The 18,825-nt window shown below is 33.3% G+C and overlaps 1 protein-coding gene across 7 annotated transcripts in view; it reads right to left on the bottom strand.

Annotated features, from left to right (window-relative positions):
• Ssbp2 (single stranded DNA binding protein 2) overlaps nt 1-18,825 on the bottom strand; it is a 393,489-nt gene that overhangs the window by 25,305 nt on the left and 349,359 nt on the right. For 4 of the 7 annotated variants that reach the window (XM_008853302.3, XM_017803241.2, XM_029556230.1 and 1 more), the window contains 6 exons: nt 17,778-17,844; nt 17,018-17,088; nt 12,574-12,665; nt 9,553-9,601; nt 5,184-5,219; nt 3,281-3,335 (listed from right to left, as the gene is read on the bottom strand). In XM_008853302.3, coding sequence (XP_008851524.1) covers nt 3,281-3,335; nt 5,184-5,219; nt 9,553-9,601; nt 12,574-12,665; nt 17,018-17,088; nt 17,778-17,844 — 370 coding nt within the window. The remainder of the gene's footprint in view (nt 1-3,280; nt 3,336-5,183; nt 5,220-9,552; nt 9,602-12,573; nt 12,666-17,017; nt 17,089-17,777; nt 17,845-18,825) is intronic. The other 3 variants (XM_008853304.2, XM_008853303.3, XM_008853305.3) reach the window with 1 other exon arrangement.

The raw sequence follows: 18,825 nt of genomic DNA, 5'->3' as shown, positions 1-18,825 counted from the left end.
ACAGGGTCTTGACTTATGGCTCTGGCTGGCCTGGAACTCACTTTGTCGCCCAGGCTAAACTTGAACCTAGAGCAATCCTGCTGTCTCAGTCTCCCAAGTGCTGAATTATAGACATGAACCACCACACACAGCTTTCAGTAAATTTTTGTTATTTTTTTTCATTTATTCATTCTTGATTATAACAAAATAACTTCACTGCATATGTCTATAAATATATGAAAGATTTTGTAATATTTAAAAATTTACATCTCATCTCCAAATATATTTTTTACAAAGTAAACCTAGAGTGAAAGCCAAGTATTTTACTTTGAAGAAATATCAATTATGAAATGTAGTTTCCTATTTTATTACAATTATACAGTTTTATTAAATGTGTTACAATAGACCTTTATTTTGAAACTAAACAAGTATTTGAAAAAATGTGGTTTGTGCTGATTTGAGACAGCAGGTAAAAATAATCTGCTTTCTTGTGGCAGTGACCATAGAGAAAAATAGATAATTACTTTTGCTTTTTTGTGTGATTACTCTTTGGATATTAGTTTATGATTTTAGTGAATACCATTTACAGAGTAAGTGTGATATTATTTATTCATTGTTTCCCAACAGCACTGTATGAATCACAGTACTAGTTAACTTCTAAATGAATATATCATGTTATTGAATAAATTGCAATGCGTCCCCTCGGGCTGATATCTTTTTATTTTGTGGCTGTAACTTTTTCATGTCTTTAAACTATACTTCTATCAATTTAAGTTACTTATTTTCTTCCCATCTATCATCAATCTTTCCCATCGCCATGCTTTTTATCCTTCTTCTTCCATGCATCTTCTCCCCAGTTCCAACTTAACTAAAATTCTAGTCACTATTCAAGGCCTATTTCAAAGGTTATTTCTTCCATGAAGATTTTTCTTGAGGTTTCCAAGTGCATTTGTGCTCCGTCTAATGACGTCTGCCTGGCATCCCAGTTAACATTCAGTTGGCTGTCTTCTCTTCTGCTTATAGCTGGCTATGAAGAACTCACTGACAGGAGGAAAGGGGCTATGTCTTACTTATCCCGTGTGTCTCAGACAACAAATGTCTCCAAGTTAATGTGTGGAATAAATTCTCTCACATGCAATTATATGTCAGAAATTATTGGATTGCTTTTTAAATATACAAAAACTTTAAATGGGTTTTCAACTGTTTTAGCTTTACTTTTGATGAAAAATGGGCAACATATTTTAAATATGTAAGAGATGAACTCATCATTTTTAAGACCAACTAAGAATATAATTTCATCTGAAAAAGGGAAAAAAACATGGAGAGGAATAAGGACAGTTTTCTAGAAAAAAATATCTGATTGCTTTTTATTCAGAGAAAGCTTTACAATACAGTGGTTCTTCTGGGAGTGTGGATACTGGCTTATCATTAGAGGAGGGACTATGACACAGGATGAAGCTACTAAAATTAAGCAAAAAGGCAAGTAAAAATACTTTTGAGAGGGAACAAGAGTACTACCGCCTTCCAGATTAGTGTTGTTCCATATACTACCTTCACAATTAAACACAGACTTTACAACACAGGAAGGGAAATGCAGGGTTCATGATCTGTGCATATAACTCTATCTCCAATGAATTCAACTTCATTTTAAGTGTTGATATTTTGAAGATGGAGATGATGGAATATTTTTGGATATAGTGCAAATACTGAAACTAAAGTAATATTTTATAAACAAATTTGTTTTTTAAGTGAAAAGTTCAAATAAAAATATTATTTACTGGTATTATTAAGATAATGACTTGATTTAACAGTGAGGCAAGCTAAAAATTATTTCTAATTATAGAAATTTCCCATTCATTTTATTACCTAGAAGCAATCATTTTTTTATACTTTTAAAATCCCCCCTCTATAGCATGTGCATGCGTACACACACACACACACACACACACACACACACACACTGTGGAGCTAGAGAGAAGATAGCTTAGTGGTTAAGAGTACATACTGCTCTTGCAGAGGACCAAAGTTTGGTTCCCAGCACCACATATACAGCTCACAATGGCTGGTTATTCCAGCTCCAGAGGATCCAAGACTATCCTCTGGTCTTTGTGGGCATCTTCATTCACTTACATATACCCACAAAGAGATACACATAAGTACACATAATTAAAATAAAGTAAATCAATAAGTAAAACTATGATAATATTGTACTGAATCATGAGCATTTATTTTTCACATCATTAAAAAATCCTTTTTTTTCTTTCTTTTTTTTTTAGGGAGAGTCTCCCTTGTAGCTGGCCTGAAACTCACTATATAGACCAGGCTGGCTTCAATTTCACAGAGATCCACTTGCCTCTGCCTGTCGAGTGAGTGCTAGGATTAAATACATGTGCCACCATGCCCAGCTTTAACAATATCGTTTATAGTGCCTTAAATTTTAACTATATTCCATCATATACCTTAAAATTAATAATTTCACTAGAATTGGGTTAGTAATAATGATTAATTTGTTTTCTACTTACAATAATAAATGAGCATTCTTGGATAGAAATCTGGGATTGTACCTCCAGTCATTTCTAGTACTAGGATTATACTGTTATATGTTTTGAATTATGTAATGGCCCTTGATATAAGTTAGCAGAGAATTTACTATGGTATCTTTGATGATTTAAATTCCAAAAACTAATCCCCAAACACACTTAATAGTCTGTACTAGAGTCTCAAGAAAAAAGGCTACAGCAAGTTGAAATAATCATATTTAATGACTATGGACATATTGAAGTATATCTTAGTTTAGAAGATTAAAACTCTTAACACTATTTAGTAAATTTATTAACTATTAAATTCCTATAGACATGTAGGGTAAACACTGTATGCAGTGTAGTAAGATGATAGATGTGTGTGTGTGGGGGGGCTGGTTTGTTATTTTAAACCTAATGGGTCTGTGCCTTTAATGTTTTACTCACGTAGATTTTCCAAGTTGTGGGATATGGATCCTTTTCAGTTTAAAGGAACATTTATATGGCTCTTTTCCAATTTTAAAGGTTCTTTATGTAAGTTAAATTACTGGACAATTCATACAAATCAACAAATTTTTCATACTGACTAAATTTTTTTTCCATTTTCTAAATGCTTAAGTAACTGGGCAGAAGTTATTAAAAGCTCTCTTCCTAGTTGCCACACTAGGAAGTTACCATACTGAGATAATTAATACTACTAACTTTACTTCAAAACAATTTCTGTATTTTGCAGTTTTATACTAAATAGTCAAATGCCCATATAGCTAGTTTGATGACAATACCTGCTGGACTAGGCATGATGGGTGTTCCTGGTGGCCCTCCACCTCCTGGAGGACCCTAAATAATTACACAAAATTTCAGTAAAAATAAAGCATTTCATTAAACAGTGTAAGGAAAAACATAAAAAGGTTATATTTATCTCTATAATAATCAATTTGAAAATAACAGCAAATATATTTTCTTCATAATTCATTTTCTTTGAATGCACAATCATTTCAATATTATGCAAAACATAATTTAGCTTAACTATGTTGAGATTGTTTTGACAAGTTTCCAAAAACAATGAGCATGTAACAGTGATTTAATATTCATGACTTAATCACATCAGGTATAATGAGGTTAAGGAGAAACCACTTAATAAGACTTTTACAAATCCATAAAATAGAAATAATTCATGTGTACTGTGATTGCTTATATAATTTTCTTAGATTTTGTGCTGGTTTTCAGGATAAACTGAAAAGACATTCATGTAGCAAATATCTTCAGAAGCTAAAAGATACACATGTAGAGATTATATTAAAACCCACTAATGCTATTCCCTTCTTCTGTCAGCCTCAACTGCAACACTTCTAGAAGATGATGTGCTAGCTACCACAACTGGAGGTGAGAGGTGGTGCTGACTAGTGCTGGGGACTACGGGGCTGCTGCTCCACAACCAAACGGAAGCACAATTAGGTAAACTCTCAGTCAATTCAGACATCCAAAATGGATGCTAAGGAATGAGTTTTAGAATTTTTCAGGCGCTCTACTTGCAGTGACCAAATTGATTCTCAAGTGGCTAATATTTTTACTTCATTCTGAGTGTGTCATACAGTCTACCAGCTATTTCCAATAATAAACGCATCTGCCCTGAGTAGACAGATAAAATTTCTTTTTAAATGAAAGCACATAATTTCATAACATTTTGTAACAAGCTTAAGTGACTTGAAGAAAAAAAATTACTCTATTTTTCTTATTTTCACTTTTGATTTCATACAAAATGTGAAAAATTTTACTTTCTTAGCTAGTATAGCTTATAGGAACACAAGGTACTAAATTCACAGGTCCTAAGCAGCATGTGCTTTTTGCTATGTTAATACAGCAGTATTTCTTGGGGTAAAATGCTCATTGATTCTCTTCCTGTGTGCTCTTCTTTATTGCACCATAGTTGGCCATAGCCTCTGAAAATTACTTCAGGAAGAGTGTACTATTCATTTTATCCGTGCTTTTCTGTTAAGCATTTTCAACTAAATATTGTGAAACACTGTCTTTTATATAGTCTTTATTGAGATGTAGCAAGGATCATGAAGTGGTGATGGCTAAAAGATTATTTGTGATTTCAAAGATTTGCTTAAAACCTACTAATTTGACTTTAGGTCTACATAAATTATTAGAAATGTTAACACATTAGACAGTGACAAGGAAATCAGTATTTTCATTGTCTAAGAATAACAACAACAACAACAACAAAAAACCCTAAAAGCTTCTTCCAAATTACTAGTCTTTATTCTGCTGACTGATCCATTTTGTGGCTGGGAGAAAGTTTAATGTCTTCTTAGCCTTTAAGTGTGAGGACAGGGGCTGGGGAGCTGGTGAAAGCATTATTCTTGTGGAGAACTGTGAATTCAAGCATATCATTGTATAACTGGGGATGGCTCTCTTCATGAGTGGATAGAGAGTATTGTTTTGGTTTCCAGAAACATATGCTAAAATAAAACAGAATACTCAGGGCACTTCTAGCCAGATTGATAACTGTTTCGCTAATGAATATCAACATATGTACTGAGGTTGGCAGATGAAACAACTCAAGATGTTCACTTCTTGGCCAATACACAGGGGCTCTTCTTAACATCTGGACAACTATTTCAGTGCTCAAACAAAATGTAACATCAGTTCTTATGAGCAAACAAACCCAAATTTACTTACGACATAATTCCCAGGAGATGCTGAGGAGTATGGTATCTGGAACATGAACAGGACAAAACAATTATTTTGATTCATGTGGCAGACTTAGACTGAACTAAATGAATCTGATTCTTGTCTTTTATCAAGTTTAAAATGTAGCACAAAGGATAGTTAAATCTAAAGAAATTTATATCTGTTTAATTGCTTTAAAAAAAGCCAAACCAAGCAACTATAATATTATCTGAGTTAACAAGAAAAATAAAGATTTTAGTCAAGAGAAATTCAAAGGTATAAGTTTGAGTTAAATTGTTTTTAGGTCAGTTGTATACACTGCTTGATACTAATGAGCTATTCTATAATCAGAAAGAAAGATATATACTGTGCAGCTAAAACCAGAAAATCAGAAAATTTCAAATTAGTAGCCTATACAAATAAAGCATCTAGCAGATGAATATATATATATATATAAATAAATTCAAGCTTTTGTAAATTCATACACCAGTTCTTAATTAAATTTAGACCACCCCTATCCATGCCTCTCCCAACCCCCACTGAACCTCATGTATTCTTCCATACATGTTAAGTCCTAGTCATTCAGGGTCAGTATAAATATGTCCACTGGAGTCTTATCCATCCATGGCTCAGGGATCATTGTGGAAGAGGGGGCAGAAGGAGTGTAAAAGCTAGGGTTGGTTGATGAACACAGGGAAGCAGAGGCTTTCAGGTCACTGGAAGCTTGCACATGTGCACTTGTGGCAATGGTGGCATCGAGCACAGGATCCATGTCAACTCAATTAAACAAGAGCCCAAACAGGAGGAGAGAAACAGGTGAATTTTTAAGAGATAGTTTACTAGTAATTTATCAACACACATCTCAGAAAATTCCTGAATTTTTGACTTGTTTGACTCTTGTCAGCAGGCCCTCATGGTGATTATGTCATCCTGAGTAGATATTTTGTCTTCCAGCCACACATTAAAATCATTAAGTTCTTTACTATGCCTTCAAGAAAGAAAAGAAATGAACACTTAAAGCTAAGCAGCTAAATATTTCACTCATCAGATATCATGAAGACAAAAGGAAGTGTCATGTTTGGTTGTTAAGTAGGTCCACAGGAACCTTGAGAACAGGACTTCTACAGAAATGGAGGTGCTGGGAAGTCATTTCAACAGGTTTTCAATAATCACCTGCAATTTAGGCCCTGCACTACCATGCAGTGATAGAGATGGCTTAGGGGTCCCTCACCTAGTGGAATGGCAGGGAGGGAGTACAGGAATGAAGACATGGGTGTGGTTGGAGACCTGGAAAATAGCGAAAGGTTTCCTATCATTCAATCCCTCCCCAACTCTTTAGAAGCAGTGGACAAGGGGTTTAAGTTCACCTTGGAACATTGCTCTTTATCATAGCATTAAAGTTCTGGTCAAGTGAATGGGATGAATTGGAGCCTTTCGGGGAGCAAATAAGCAGGTTACGGAAAAGCAACATGGACCAGATTAATGAGAACAGATAAAGGACTTGCTATGTGAAGAAAGAGCATTACTATTTGTGAGGTAAGAGGACAGGAGAGATGATACCTGATGATATTAGACATGAGGGGCAGAATCTGAAGAAATTTGAGTCTAATGGACTTTACTTTTTTCTTCTGTAAATATGAGATAATTTTAGATAGTAGAAAAGAGGCCAAAGCTAAAGCAAGGGACACAATAAAAATAATCGAGAATTACAGCAGTCACTGAAGAAAGCAGAAAAAGTAGCTAACTATGGAAGAGTAAGACAAATTTAATATAATATAATATGTTCAGTGCAGTAATAAAGACATACATTGAGCATGGTGGAAGAACCAAGGAAGATGTTCTAAAATCATACCAAATTTAACACTTCGAACAAAACCAGACTGTCTACCGTCTTTCTAAACCTGCTTCCTTACCTCTGTTTCTAGCTCAGTTACATTATTAGCACCTTCCCGGATGCTGGAATTCAATACCTTGTAACCATCCACAACTTTCTCCTTTTCTTTATCCTTAATTCCCCCCTCTCTAGCTGTACCCTATATTTCACATAAAATGTCCAATAGGATTAATTAAAAAGATAAAAATGAAGAGGTAGAGGAATACTTTTCTTCTGTATGCATAGGATGATGCCCTCTTTCTCGCTCTGGAAAGAAAACCACACATTTCCTCTCATTTCTTTTCCTGATACATATTCTTTGAGTGAGGGTAGATGTTTCTGTATGTGGCATATATTAACAGGAGGCTCACTTTCAGTTTTTGCTTGCCTGCGTTTGTGCTGACCAAATGCTCATTCTTTACTGATCACTGAGAGCTGTTCAATGTGAACATTTCTCACTTTAGTTCCTAGCATTTCTTGGGGTCTAACATAATGCAGAACTGCTGATCTGATACAAGACATCTTGTGCCCACAGTGTTCAGATCAGTCCTGAAGAGATGGCTCTCGAAAGCTGAATTCATCAGAATGTAGAGCTTGCTTCTCAAGTCTACCCCTAGTTAATATGCTTTACTTGGAAAACACACTCCACAAGCACAACACACCTTCTTCTGTATCAGCTTCCCAAATGCTGTCCACTTTCCTATGTGGCTTTTTGGCTACACTCTAAGGATGAGTACATCAAAGGAAGTGCTGATGGATGTAGTAGCATGAATTGTTCTCTGGCTGCCTGCAACAAACAGTAGATGGATGGATGCCTGTACAGACTGAGGAAGGGACAGGGTTTTCTTCCTTTTAGGTTAAAATAAGGTATGGGCTTTGGCTTTTCATCGAGTTTCACCAAACATGGTAGGTAAAAATAATTCTTTCCAGACTCTGGAAAGTTATCAGAGATTTCATCATTACCAAAACAAAAACTAAACAATAAAATCCACAAACAAAAACAAACCAAAACTACAACAACCAAACCAAACCAAAACAAACAAAAAAGTATTTTTGTCCGGTATCCCAATGAGCATTTTAATAGCATAAAAGAAATGAATTTTGAGTTGCAAGCTAGATTCCATTTTAAAGTGAAATCCTGAGGCTGGAGAGGGATGGCTCAGTAGTTACGAACACTGGCTGTTCTTGCCGAAGACCCAGATTTGAATCCCAGTACCCACATGGAAGCTCACAACCATCTCTAACTCTAGTTCCAAGGGATGCAACACCCTCTTCTGTCTTCTGCAGACACTGCATGACAGGGGTGTACTTACAAACCTGTAGGCACAACACTCATACACATAAAAATAAATAAATCAAAACAATTTTCAAAGTGAAATTTTTGGGCTGCAGAGATGGCTCAGTGGTTAAGAGCACTGACTGTTCTTGCAGAAGATCTGGGTTTGAATCCCAGCACCCACATGGTCACTAACAACTGTCTGTACTCCAGTTCCAGGGGAATCTATAAATATGAATTATTTACTTGAGAAAAAATTGACTTTTGATTTGGAGTAGCAATGTATTTATGATGATTTTTCTTATATACACACATCTTATTTTTTAACTTTAAGTTTTAAATTAACCTTAGGCATTCAATAATTGTCATATTTACTGAGCATTCAGGGAATACTAGTAAACTAAAGTACCATTGCATAGTCAGCAAAAGGCATCCCTTCTGTTGATGGTCATAGTTCATATGTGGAGCCCATGGCTTTTTAGCCCTCACTAAGTCCCTTGTCACAAGCATCTGTGTGATACACAAATACAAATGCAGATAGCAGGCTTCACTCGCATAAGTATTCTGAAGTACTTATCATTTCAAAGATGAAAGAAAGCATCTCCAGGATCATAAAACTAAAATAATATAAATTTAAAAATTGCTAGCTTGATTTTCAACTGGTGCATATATTTGTGTCATCATTAGGAGAAAAAAAAAACCTGTGCATTAAACCACTGGCACAAACATATAAGAAAAACTCCAGAATGTCAGGTACAGAAATCTACAAGGATGGAATTTAGTTAGCAGATGGCAGGTAAATGTGCGCCTGCTTTCTAGGTGACAAGCAAGCAAACCGAAGCATAATAAATATATAATCATAGTAATTGGTTTTCCTATTTGAATTCTTCATATCTGGCAACTTAATGATTCTTATAGCTATTATAGAAGATCAAACTACTTTATGATAAATATAGATTGCTATGTAGGCTATTGTATTATACTTAAACCACACTATTTCTATCTTTACTTTTGAAAATCTGTTAACTGACATAGAACACATGTTTAGGTTAACCCTTGAGGTAAAAAAAAATAGGCACATTTTTCCAAAAAGAAATAAATAAAACTACTTTTTTTGAGTAACTATTTTAAAAAACTTAATAAAACACATTGCAAACCTTCCTGAAGCAATAGTGTTTGGGTTTTTTTTTGTTACTGAATATTACAAAGTACAAAATATATATACTCACTGAATTGGCATTTGTTGGGTTTGGCCAAGGTCTACCACCACCTGGACCCCTACAAAATGATGTGATAAATTAAATTTTAATTTGTACCTCAATTGCTTCACAATAAATAACATATTATAGAATATTAATGTTTATAATTCAGTTACCATGCACAATTTTAGTTGAAGTACTGAAATTACTTGTATTCATCTTAATAGATTTTTCTTGAATGAAAAAATTATCCCACGAAAGTCTTGTTTAGTTAATTTTATTATTATTTATTTTATAAACAAAATGGTAATCACCTATAACAGCATATACATATACCTAAAGCATTATACTAGTTTGGGAATAGAACAGTAATACACATAATCTATGACATCAGTAAAAGAGCCACCTATATGTCATTCAATATGAAATTATTTGTAAAATGTTTATGTAAAAGTATCACTTTTAAACTACAAATGAATGGTATCTAAATTTGATTTTTTTAAAAAAGTTACTATTTATTATGTATCAACTTATCTTTTAGTACTAATGATGGTTTAGTTATTGCTGAGATGAACTGAATCTTGTATTAGTCTTATTCCCAATATCATTGAGACAGAAAGCTTTCATTGCATTATTAAGCTATCAGCATAGTCATCTGTCAAAAGTCAGTGTAGCCTTTAAGAGGGTGAATTATATGGTATGTGAATTATATCTCAATAAACCTTTTATTGATATAAAATACTTGTTTTCATAATTTTAATTGAAGGTAGTAGAAAAAGTAAATCTTGAAAAAAAAGGTTATCTATGCCAGTGCCTGCCAATATATTACATCATTTTAGGGTCAAATTCATAGAGATCTGCCTGCCTCTGCCTCCTGAGTGCTGGGATTAAAGGCGTGTGCCACCACGCCTGGCAAGGCATGAAGAAAGCCAAAAGTGTCAGTTATAATTATTTGTTTTAAAGATAATAACTTATGAATTCTAATTAAATTTACTAATTTCAATGAAAATAAAAATGTGTTTTATTTTTATATTTAAGTTTACTTTTGATTTGTTAGGGGCTAATAATTATCCTTTCTGACTGGAACTTTATTCCTGGAAAGTTTTCCTGTCAGAGGAAAGTATTTGCTATGCTTAAATATGTATCTACATGTTCACTGTCTCTAAGAGAATCCTAATTAATACAAATGAAAAATGATAGAAGACTCCAAAGATTATTATTATTATTATTATTATTATTATTATTATTATTATTATTATTATTATTATTATTATTATTATCCAAATAGCAATTATTATTATTATTATTATTATTATTATTATTATTATTACTAGGAATATCAATGGGGCTAGAGAAATGGCTCAGCTGTTAGGAGCACTGGTTGCTCTTGTAAAGGAAACAGGTTCAGTTCTCAACACACACAAGGTGGCTAACAAATGCCTGTAACTCCAGTTCTAGGGAATCCAATGCCCATTTCTTGTCTTTGTGGGCACTGCATGCACATGGCGCACATACATACATGCAGGCAAAACACTCACAGATATTTAAAAAAAAGGTTTAGAAAAGCATTTCAGTCATATTTTTAGTCTTTATAGTTAGGGAATTAACAGTACTCATGTAAATGCGTAAGCATACATATGAGAAGAAACTAAAAAATTTTAAGAGACTTTCAAGTCACATAAAAATATTTTTTTTACTGTGTACCAACAAAATCAGGTTTATGTGAAATTGGCTGTGTGGCCAAATATAACACAAGTACTATATCAAATGATATTAGATATGTTGTCATTTAATGATAGCTTGGTTGATCATGGTATTCAAACATATTGAATTTTAAAGTGAGAATCTCAGGTAAAATATATTTCTTCAACCTACTGGTTAAGAGCTTTAGCTTTTGACATAAGCATAAAATATCATGCAATCCTTTTGTAGCAACCATTAATAAAAGGGTAAGCCTTTGAGGAATTTAGGAGTCAGGCTTCATGTCTATCCATTTTTATTTTAAGAGTTAAAAAGATGTATTAGAAAAATTTGACCTACTTTTCTAACTTTGTTCTGTTAGTTTTGAGTCTGGCTGGTATCCACTTATTAACCTATTTTCAGTTTTAGTGAAAATTGCATCCTACGAAAATGGTCTTAAAAACTTAAAAAACCCTACATACATCAAAAGAACTTATTTCACAGTACATCTTCAGTGCTACCAAATGATGGCAGAGTTCTTTCATTCAATATGTAAGGAGGCAAAAACACCAACTGATAGAAAGCACATTTGAGGAGATACAAACCAACATGGAATACTTTATTTCTGATAAGCTTGCTTTAGACCACATCACACTAGTGATCCTCTGGTGAATTAATAAAAGTCATTAATAATATCTATGGATCTTTGAGGGAAACTGGATAGTATAAAATAAATAAAAATTCCTTAACAAATTGCAATCTATTTGACAACAAAACAAACTACTCTCTTTGAACTGGAAAGGTCATGCCAATAAAACAAACAGCTTCAGCTTAATCCTCACCCAGATACATCTTACTTTTTCAGAAGAGAATTCATCCTATATGGCAGTTCTTTAATCTAGAATACACTATCAAAGAGAATACTTGTGTGTTGACAGTGGTCCCAAAACAGCAAAAGTAAACATATGTGTTTATGGGCATTCATAACTCCATTATCAGGCATCAAAATAAACCTATTAACATGAGCAAAAAATTCTCAGTTAGCTACTTCTTGAGAGTTAGAACATGGTTCTGGTGTTAGCATCGATTTATTGATTCATGTAGACTATATAAAGACTACGTAATTATTAAAAAGAACAGGCTAAAAATTGTGATTTATGGCACTTAAAATGGAAAAAATATTGAAGGTTGGAAAGGAGGAAGAACATGAGATTATGTCATGAAAATGAAATACAAGCTGCAGCTCATGTTCAGTTCATTTTCATCCTGCATAGAGATGGAGTTGCTTAGAATGTTTTACAAATCAATGTGATTTCAGAAGACAGAAAAGAAAGAACACTCCACTAAACAGTAATAAAACATTTTGCTTACATGTTCATTCCAGGCATTCCAGGGCCACCTAAAGCATTCAGTGGGGGTCTCATTGCACCTCCATAGTTCTGTAATGATAACCAAGGGTCAGACTACCACAAAACAAAAAAACAAAACCAAAGAGGAGGGGGGAAAGAAAGGAAAGCAGGTTAATGATTTCCCTACGTAACTTCTGACTGGATAAGGCCTGTGTAATTCATTCTCTGTAGGGTCCACTCTTGTATTTTTGCTTCTAATTTAACAATTACTTTGGTTCATTCCATTTAAAAACTACATGAATATGGACAGTCATTAAAGAATGTTAAATGATCAGGAATGAATGAAATTGTAATATTTAGCACATGTTTATTACTTTTCTAATATTTGTACATCAGTAACTTTTAAGAATAAAGCATAATTCTTTATGATTTATTCAAAAGATTGAAACTATCAGAAGTAGAATAAGGACATGAAGTAAAAAGAAATATAACAGGTAAACTCAGCCCAAGAAAGTTAATTATAAACTCCTATTCATAAAATAAGACTTCCAACATGAGAATGCACTAATACATACAAATACACATACTATATGAGACCCACAGTATAGTGAACATGTGCATGCATGAATTATATGACCCAAAAAACTTCAGGCAATATCTACTATATACATTCAAAGAGATGAAAATCAGTTTGATGCTTTAATATACATATTATTTTAGTTGACAAAAGAGCCCAAATGCTAATTTTGTAATTACCATAATACACCTGATACTACCAAATGACTTAGACATTTGGTTTTCTGATAGTCTCCCTTCTACTCTTCTGAGTATTTTTCAATTTACTTTGCTGACTCTTGATTTTGCTGACTCATTAAAAAAATCACTTTAAATGTTGCTTTTCTTCAAGTTTTAGCTACAGTATTCTTTTCAATAGATACACATTTATGGGTACCTTATCTGCTACAATTTATTGAAAAGAAAATTTACATTGACTTCCAAATCTATTTTGTCATGTCTCACTAAGTTTGTAGATAGCTCATAGATCAAACTTCACAGTGGCAGGTATTTTCTGGCAGCTACCTCATGCTCAGCACACTTACAAGTGAACATTTTCTGCTCATGGCTTGATTCTTTATATCTATTCTTCCTTTAATTCTATGGCATCATTGACTACACAGTAGTCCATGCTAGCATTTCAAGAGGTTCCTTGATGTTCTTTTCCTTTTCTTTCAATTCCCATATTTGGTCAGTTGTCAAAGTTTATTGGTTCTACCTGTGAAGTAGCTCTTAAAATAGTCTTCTCCTTCCTATCTTTAACCTTTGTCATGTGCTGGAGCTACTATACTATCTTAATTGGTTTCTGTTTTAGTCTTTCTCTTTCTTAATCTATTCTCCATATTGCCTCAAGTCATTTTTCTAAAATTCAGTATTAACCATGTCACTTAAAAGTGATGATGACCCAGACTACCTGTCAAATAAGCCTACACTCCTTAACATATCTCCATGAGATTAATCATGACCCAGGCCCAGCCTACACCTCCTGCCTTTGTTTCCTACAATTTTCAACCTCATCTTCTGCTCTGATACATTTTCTAGCCTCTTGGATTTTTCCAAATTAAAAAAAAAACATTTTATGCTCATGCTAATTCATCTTACTGGGACATTTTTGAGTAGCTATTAAGATGACAAGGAAATAAATCAACATAAGCAGGTCCATTAACTCTAGAAAGTAAAACATACTTGATAAATAAAATTAAATTACCTAGTTACCTGCTATTCTTACTGTTTATTTGCTTTCAATTTAAGGAAATGTTTTACACATCTGAGTTTAAGTTATGGGATAGGTGAACCATTTCTAACCACACTTGAGGCATTGCTTAAAAGGGTGGTGAATGGCTTTAGTGACAGCAAAGGTAGTAATTAGCAAGGGGTTCTGGAGTGAAACATTAGTTATGGAAATGGAAACTATAAATAAGTCAGAAATGTTTCACAAGGAAAATGGAGCTACCTTTTCTCCTCACTTCTAAGTCTTAGAAAATCTAATATTTTGTTTTATCAAGGAAAACATTAATTTTCCTTAGAGTTCTGCACATAGAAATACATTGATTTGAGTCTCTATTGCCATAGCCCTATTCCTTTCCATCACCCTGTCTTTTTGTAAGACAGTTTCCCTATGTAGTCCAGGTTGGCCTTGGACTTACATTCCTCTTGCTTCAGCCTTTAGCATGTTGGGATTATAGGTGTGGACCACAATAGCTGCTCTTCGTTTCTTTATATGGGTCAAAGACTCTCTAAACTTTATTTTTCTTACCTGTGTGGTAACAATATTACTTTCCTTATAGACTTTGTTGAGGATAAAATGAAATATAAACCATCACAATGCTTAATGACATAAAAGAATGGCACTACTCAAGAACTGTAGCTATTAATTCTTTCTTACAGATATTAATAAAACATACACGAGTGGTCGTTCACTTAGCTTCCCATGCATACTAAACACTAACAGAATTACTTCATGTGATTTCTCCTTGAGGTATTATATGGAGTACATACATATAATGTTTTCTAGGCTTCTGTATTATATAATAGTTTTTCTAGATGCAGTTGCATCACCTGCTAAACAGTAAGTGCCTTAAAGACACAGTATCTGTTTTATTCATCTTTGTAAACTCAATGGTCAAGTATGATGGCTGACACATAGTAGGTCTTCAATAAATGATAGGCTAATTAAACTGAGTTGTCATAAGAAATGATACGGAATTAGTCACTATAATATATACTTTACAGATACAAAATATTTTCATCTTGTGAATAATATTCTAAAGCATAAAGAAATCAGGAAGAAAAGAAAGAATGGAAATAGGCTTTCCAAGTGGTATCAACAAAGGCAGAATGGGAAAAGCTAATTTAGAATCACTGAATTTTAAAGCTGATGGCAACTATACAATTCCATCTGGTCTAATCTCTCTTCCAATGCAATGTTCCTGACAAAATGGCTGTTCAGACTCTGCTTGGAAACTTTACAAAATGTCTTTCTTGATTGGACAGTTTAATTTCTATGAAGCTTTGTGCTATACTGAGCTAAATCTGAAACCTATGCTGTATTTGAATATATGGAATCGGTTTACTCTCTCTCTCTATGAAAGTCATATATTGCCATTTCACCATTCCTATACCCTGTTTCTGATTTAGAATCTTCCTTGTATGTAGCTTACTTAGCCTTCAAATTTCCAGAGAAACCTGAAATGCTTATATAAGTTAAGTGAAAAATTTTGCTAATTCTATGGAACTTGCAGAATTTAAGCACACAGGTTAATTAACTATCTCTCAGTACAGAAGCAAGTAAAAAAATGATTTCAAATTAGTATCAGGATAAAAATAATGTTCATTGTCTGTTGAAGGTATATTGATATCAATTTAAAAATCATGTGTTATTGCTCTTCTTAGAGCTAAAACAGGTTACAGAAGGAGACAAATATGCCTTGAGTGGAGGCAAATTTTTATGTCTTTATCCATGCAATAAATGATAATGATATGTTTACTATGTTCTGTGTATACACTCTGATTAAACCACATTTTCAAGAATCATGACAGTAGGTATATTTGTTTCAGACTTCAGTTATTCCCATAGATGCCTGACATCTGCCTTAAAATTAAAAATCTAGAAGTAATGTTTATGAAAAAGGTATGTATATTTTGTCTGTGCATAAGCCACACTCCGGAGGTTGTTTCTATAATACAACTAAAAAAAGACAGAAGCAGTGTGTTATTGGGTGGCATCTGCATGGTGAAATGTCTTTTGTGAGAACTGTTTTCCCATTATCTTTCAAGAAGCACAGCTTATCTTTTTAAGTGTATACAGGTGTTATGATGTAACTAGGTCATGAGATTCTTCCCATTCCAAATGATTTTTAACTCCAAGTTTTCCCACTGTACCATTCTTATGACTCCTGCTTTTGCTTAAATGCATGATATTTACAATTGATTTTCTTTAACTCCATTTTGTGTACTTATTTTAAAAGATTACAGTAGGTATTTCTGGTTTCTGAGATAAATTTACACCACGACATTATATTTCCTTCACACTACTTAGAAACAAATAGCAAAAATACTACAAATCCAAATGGGAGAAATAAGATACTCTCTGTGATTGTGCAAGGAACACATTCCTACCAGCCTAAGAAGCATAGTGACTAAAAGTTATCAACAAGATTACTAACCAGAGGCAAGTTTTATTATTTGCTGCAATTTATCTATAATATAAAATACATAGTTGTTTATAACATAAAGCATAGAAACCAGTATGCTTTGGATTTCAGAATTTTCAAATGAGACCTATATATTCAATATCATAGCCCCAATGCCTATCAATACTTTAAGGTATATAACAAAAACTAGCAAATAATACAGTCTTTTAAGATGAAGGCAAATAGCTCAGCATTGAACTTTCTGTGTTGATCAGTTACCTGTGGTCCTAAGGGCACCATTCCTCTTGGAGGAGTCATTCTCTGCATTGGCCCACCCATATTTGGATGTCCTAAAAGAAGTATTAAGATATTAGCAATGGAATACCCATAAGTACTGGAGTAGGTTAGCTTCCTCCTTGCAGAGTGCAACAATGCCTTGTGTAACAAGTATCTGAGTGACTGCCACCATCTTATTTTGGCTTTTGTAGCCATTTTTTCCACCTCTGGCCATCATTTACTACATATTCTTTATTGATGCCTTGGTTCAGATTTTCTCTCTACCCTGTGGGGAATTACTTCTTTCACAGCCTTGGAATAGAGCTTTAGCTAGCTGTGATATCTAAATACCTCTAAGGAAGGACCACATTACTGGGACTATTGAACTAATGAAGTTACTGGTTAGTTAGTGCTTGCTCCCCCTATCATCTTTCATGTGCACTAACCCTCTATCTGAAAAAGTCGGAGGCGATAATGAATGACATGGTCACTAACGTTCTACTTATCAGAAGTCATAAAAGATTTCAGGAGTTACTAATTAAAATGTGAAATTTTGGACATTGAGGTATTTTGGTTTTTATGTCATCTCTGTCTTCATGATCAGGTATAATTAAGTTAGCTGAAAATATAAATCATTTAGCCATGTTGCCTGTGAAATTACATTTGGAGAAATTGTGGAACATTTTATAAAAATTATATTTTTCTTAAAATAAAAAATTTCCTCATTGGTTCAGCACATCAATTTCACTTCTACTTTAATTACCTTGTTGTCGTGTTGGGTCCATTCCACTGGGCAGTAATGGCTGACTTCCTGGGACACCTCCAAGTGCCTATCAATTAGTAAAACAAAAATGAAAAGCAATATTGTAAATATTTATAAAACATGTGCTTTAAACATTTCCTTTTGAAGTTTCTACAACTGAGTGTTTCTCATGATCTTTATACATAATATTAATTTTATCAAATTTATACTTTTACATCCTTAATATACATTCTTCGTTATAAAAGAAATTCTACTTTATCCAACATTTGTAGATAAAATATTTTAGAAAACATGTCTACACAGCAGAAGCCATCTTATTCCCTCCTCAGAAGTATAATGCCATTTAAAAAACTTAATTTGCTAAGGATATTGAAATAACTAATTTTCCTTTTTTTAAAAAAATATTTTATTGTGTCATGCAATGCCTGCGGAGGACAGAAGAGGCTGTCAGATCCCCTAGAACTGGAGTTATGGACAGTTGTTAGCGGCCATGTGGGTGCTGGGATTTGAACCCGGGTCTTCTGCAAGAACAGTCAGTGTTCTTAACCGCTGAGCCATCTCTCCAGCCCCTAATTTTCCTTTTTAAAAGTAAACTATTTTGAAAATGTTATTATCTGCAAAAATATATAGACATAAAAACTCAGACTATTCAGAAGGAATTAGAAAGGGATAAGTAAAAAAATAAAATCATATCAAATTCTACAATCTATAGATACCATCTATTATCATTTCAGTATTGACAGTATTTATATGCACAAAAGATATTAGAAATAGAATAATATCAAGCAAATGGATCTGGTATATTTGTATATACATATATACACATTACATAATCTATGATATATGGATCTATCACTATGCATTTTGTAACCAGATATATCAATTATACACATTGCTATATATAGTAATAGAGAACAAAATATAATAATATACAATGCATTCATTTATTCAATACTTTATGCTTATTTCTTTCTAGTATCTTTTGTGGTTGATCTTGTTCACTCAACTATAGTTTGCTAAGTGTAAAGTTGTCTTTTTTTAATATTCT

The sequence above is a fragment of the Nannospalax galili genome, unplaced genomic scaffold (assembly GCF_000622305.1).
Source record: "Nannospalax galili isolate Female #2095 unplaced genomic scaffold, S.galili_v1.0 scaffold45, whole genome shotgun sequence".
In the NCBI taxonomy this organism is placed as follows: Eukaryota; Metazoa; Chordata; class Mammalia; order Rodentia; family Spalacidae; genus Nannospalax; species Nannospalax galili.
Note: the sequence above shows the minus strand (reverse complement) of the source record. Positions and strands in the feature narration are given on the sequence as shown.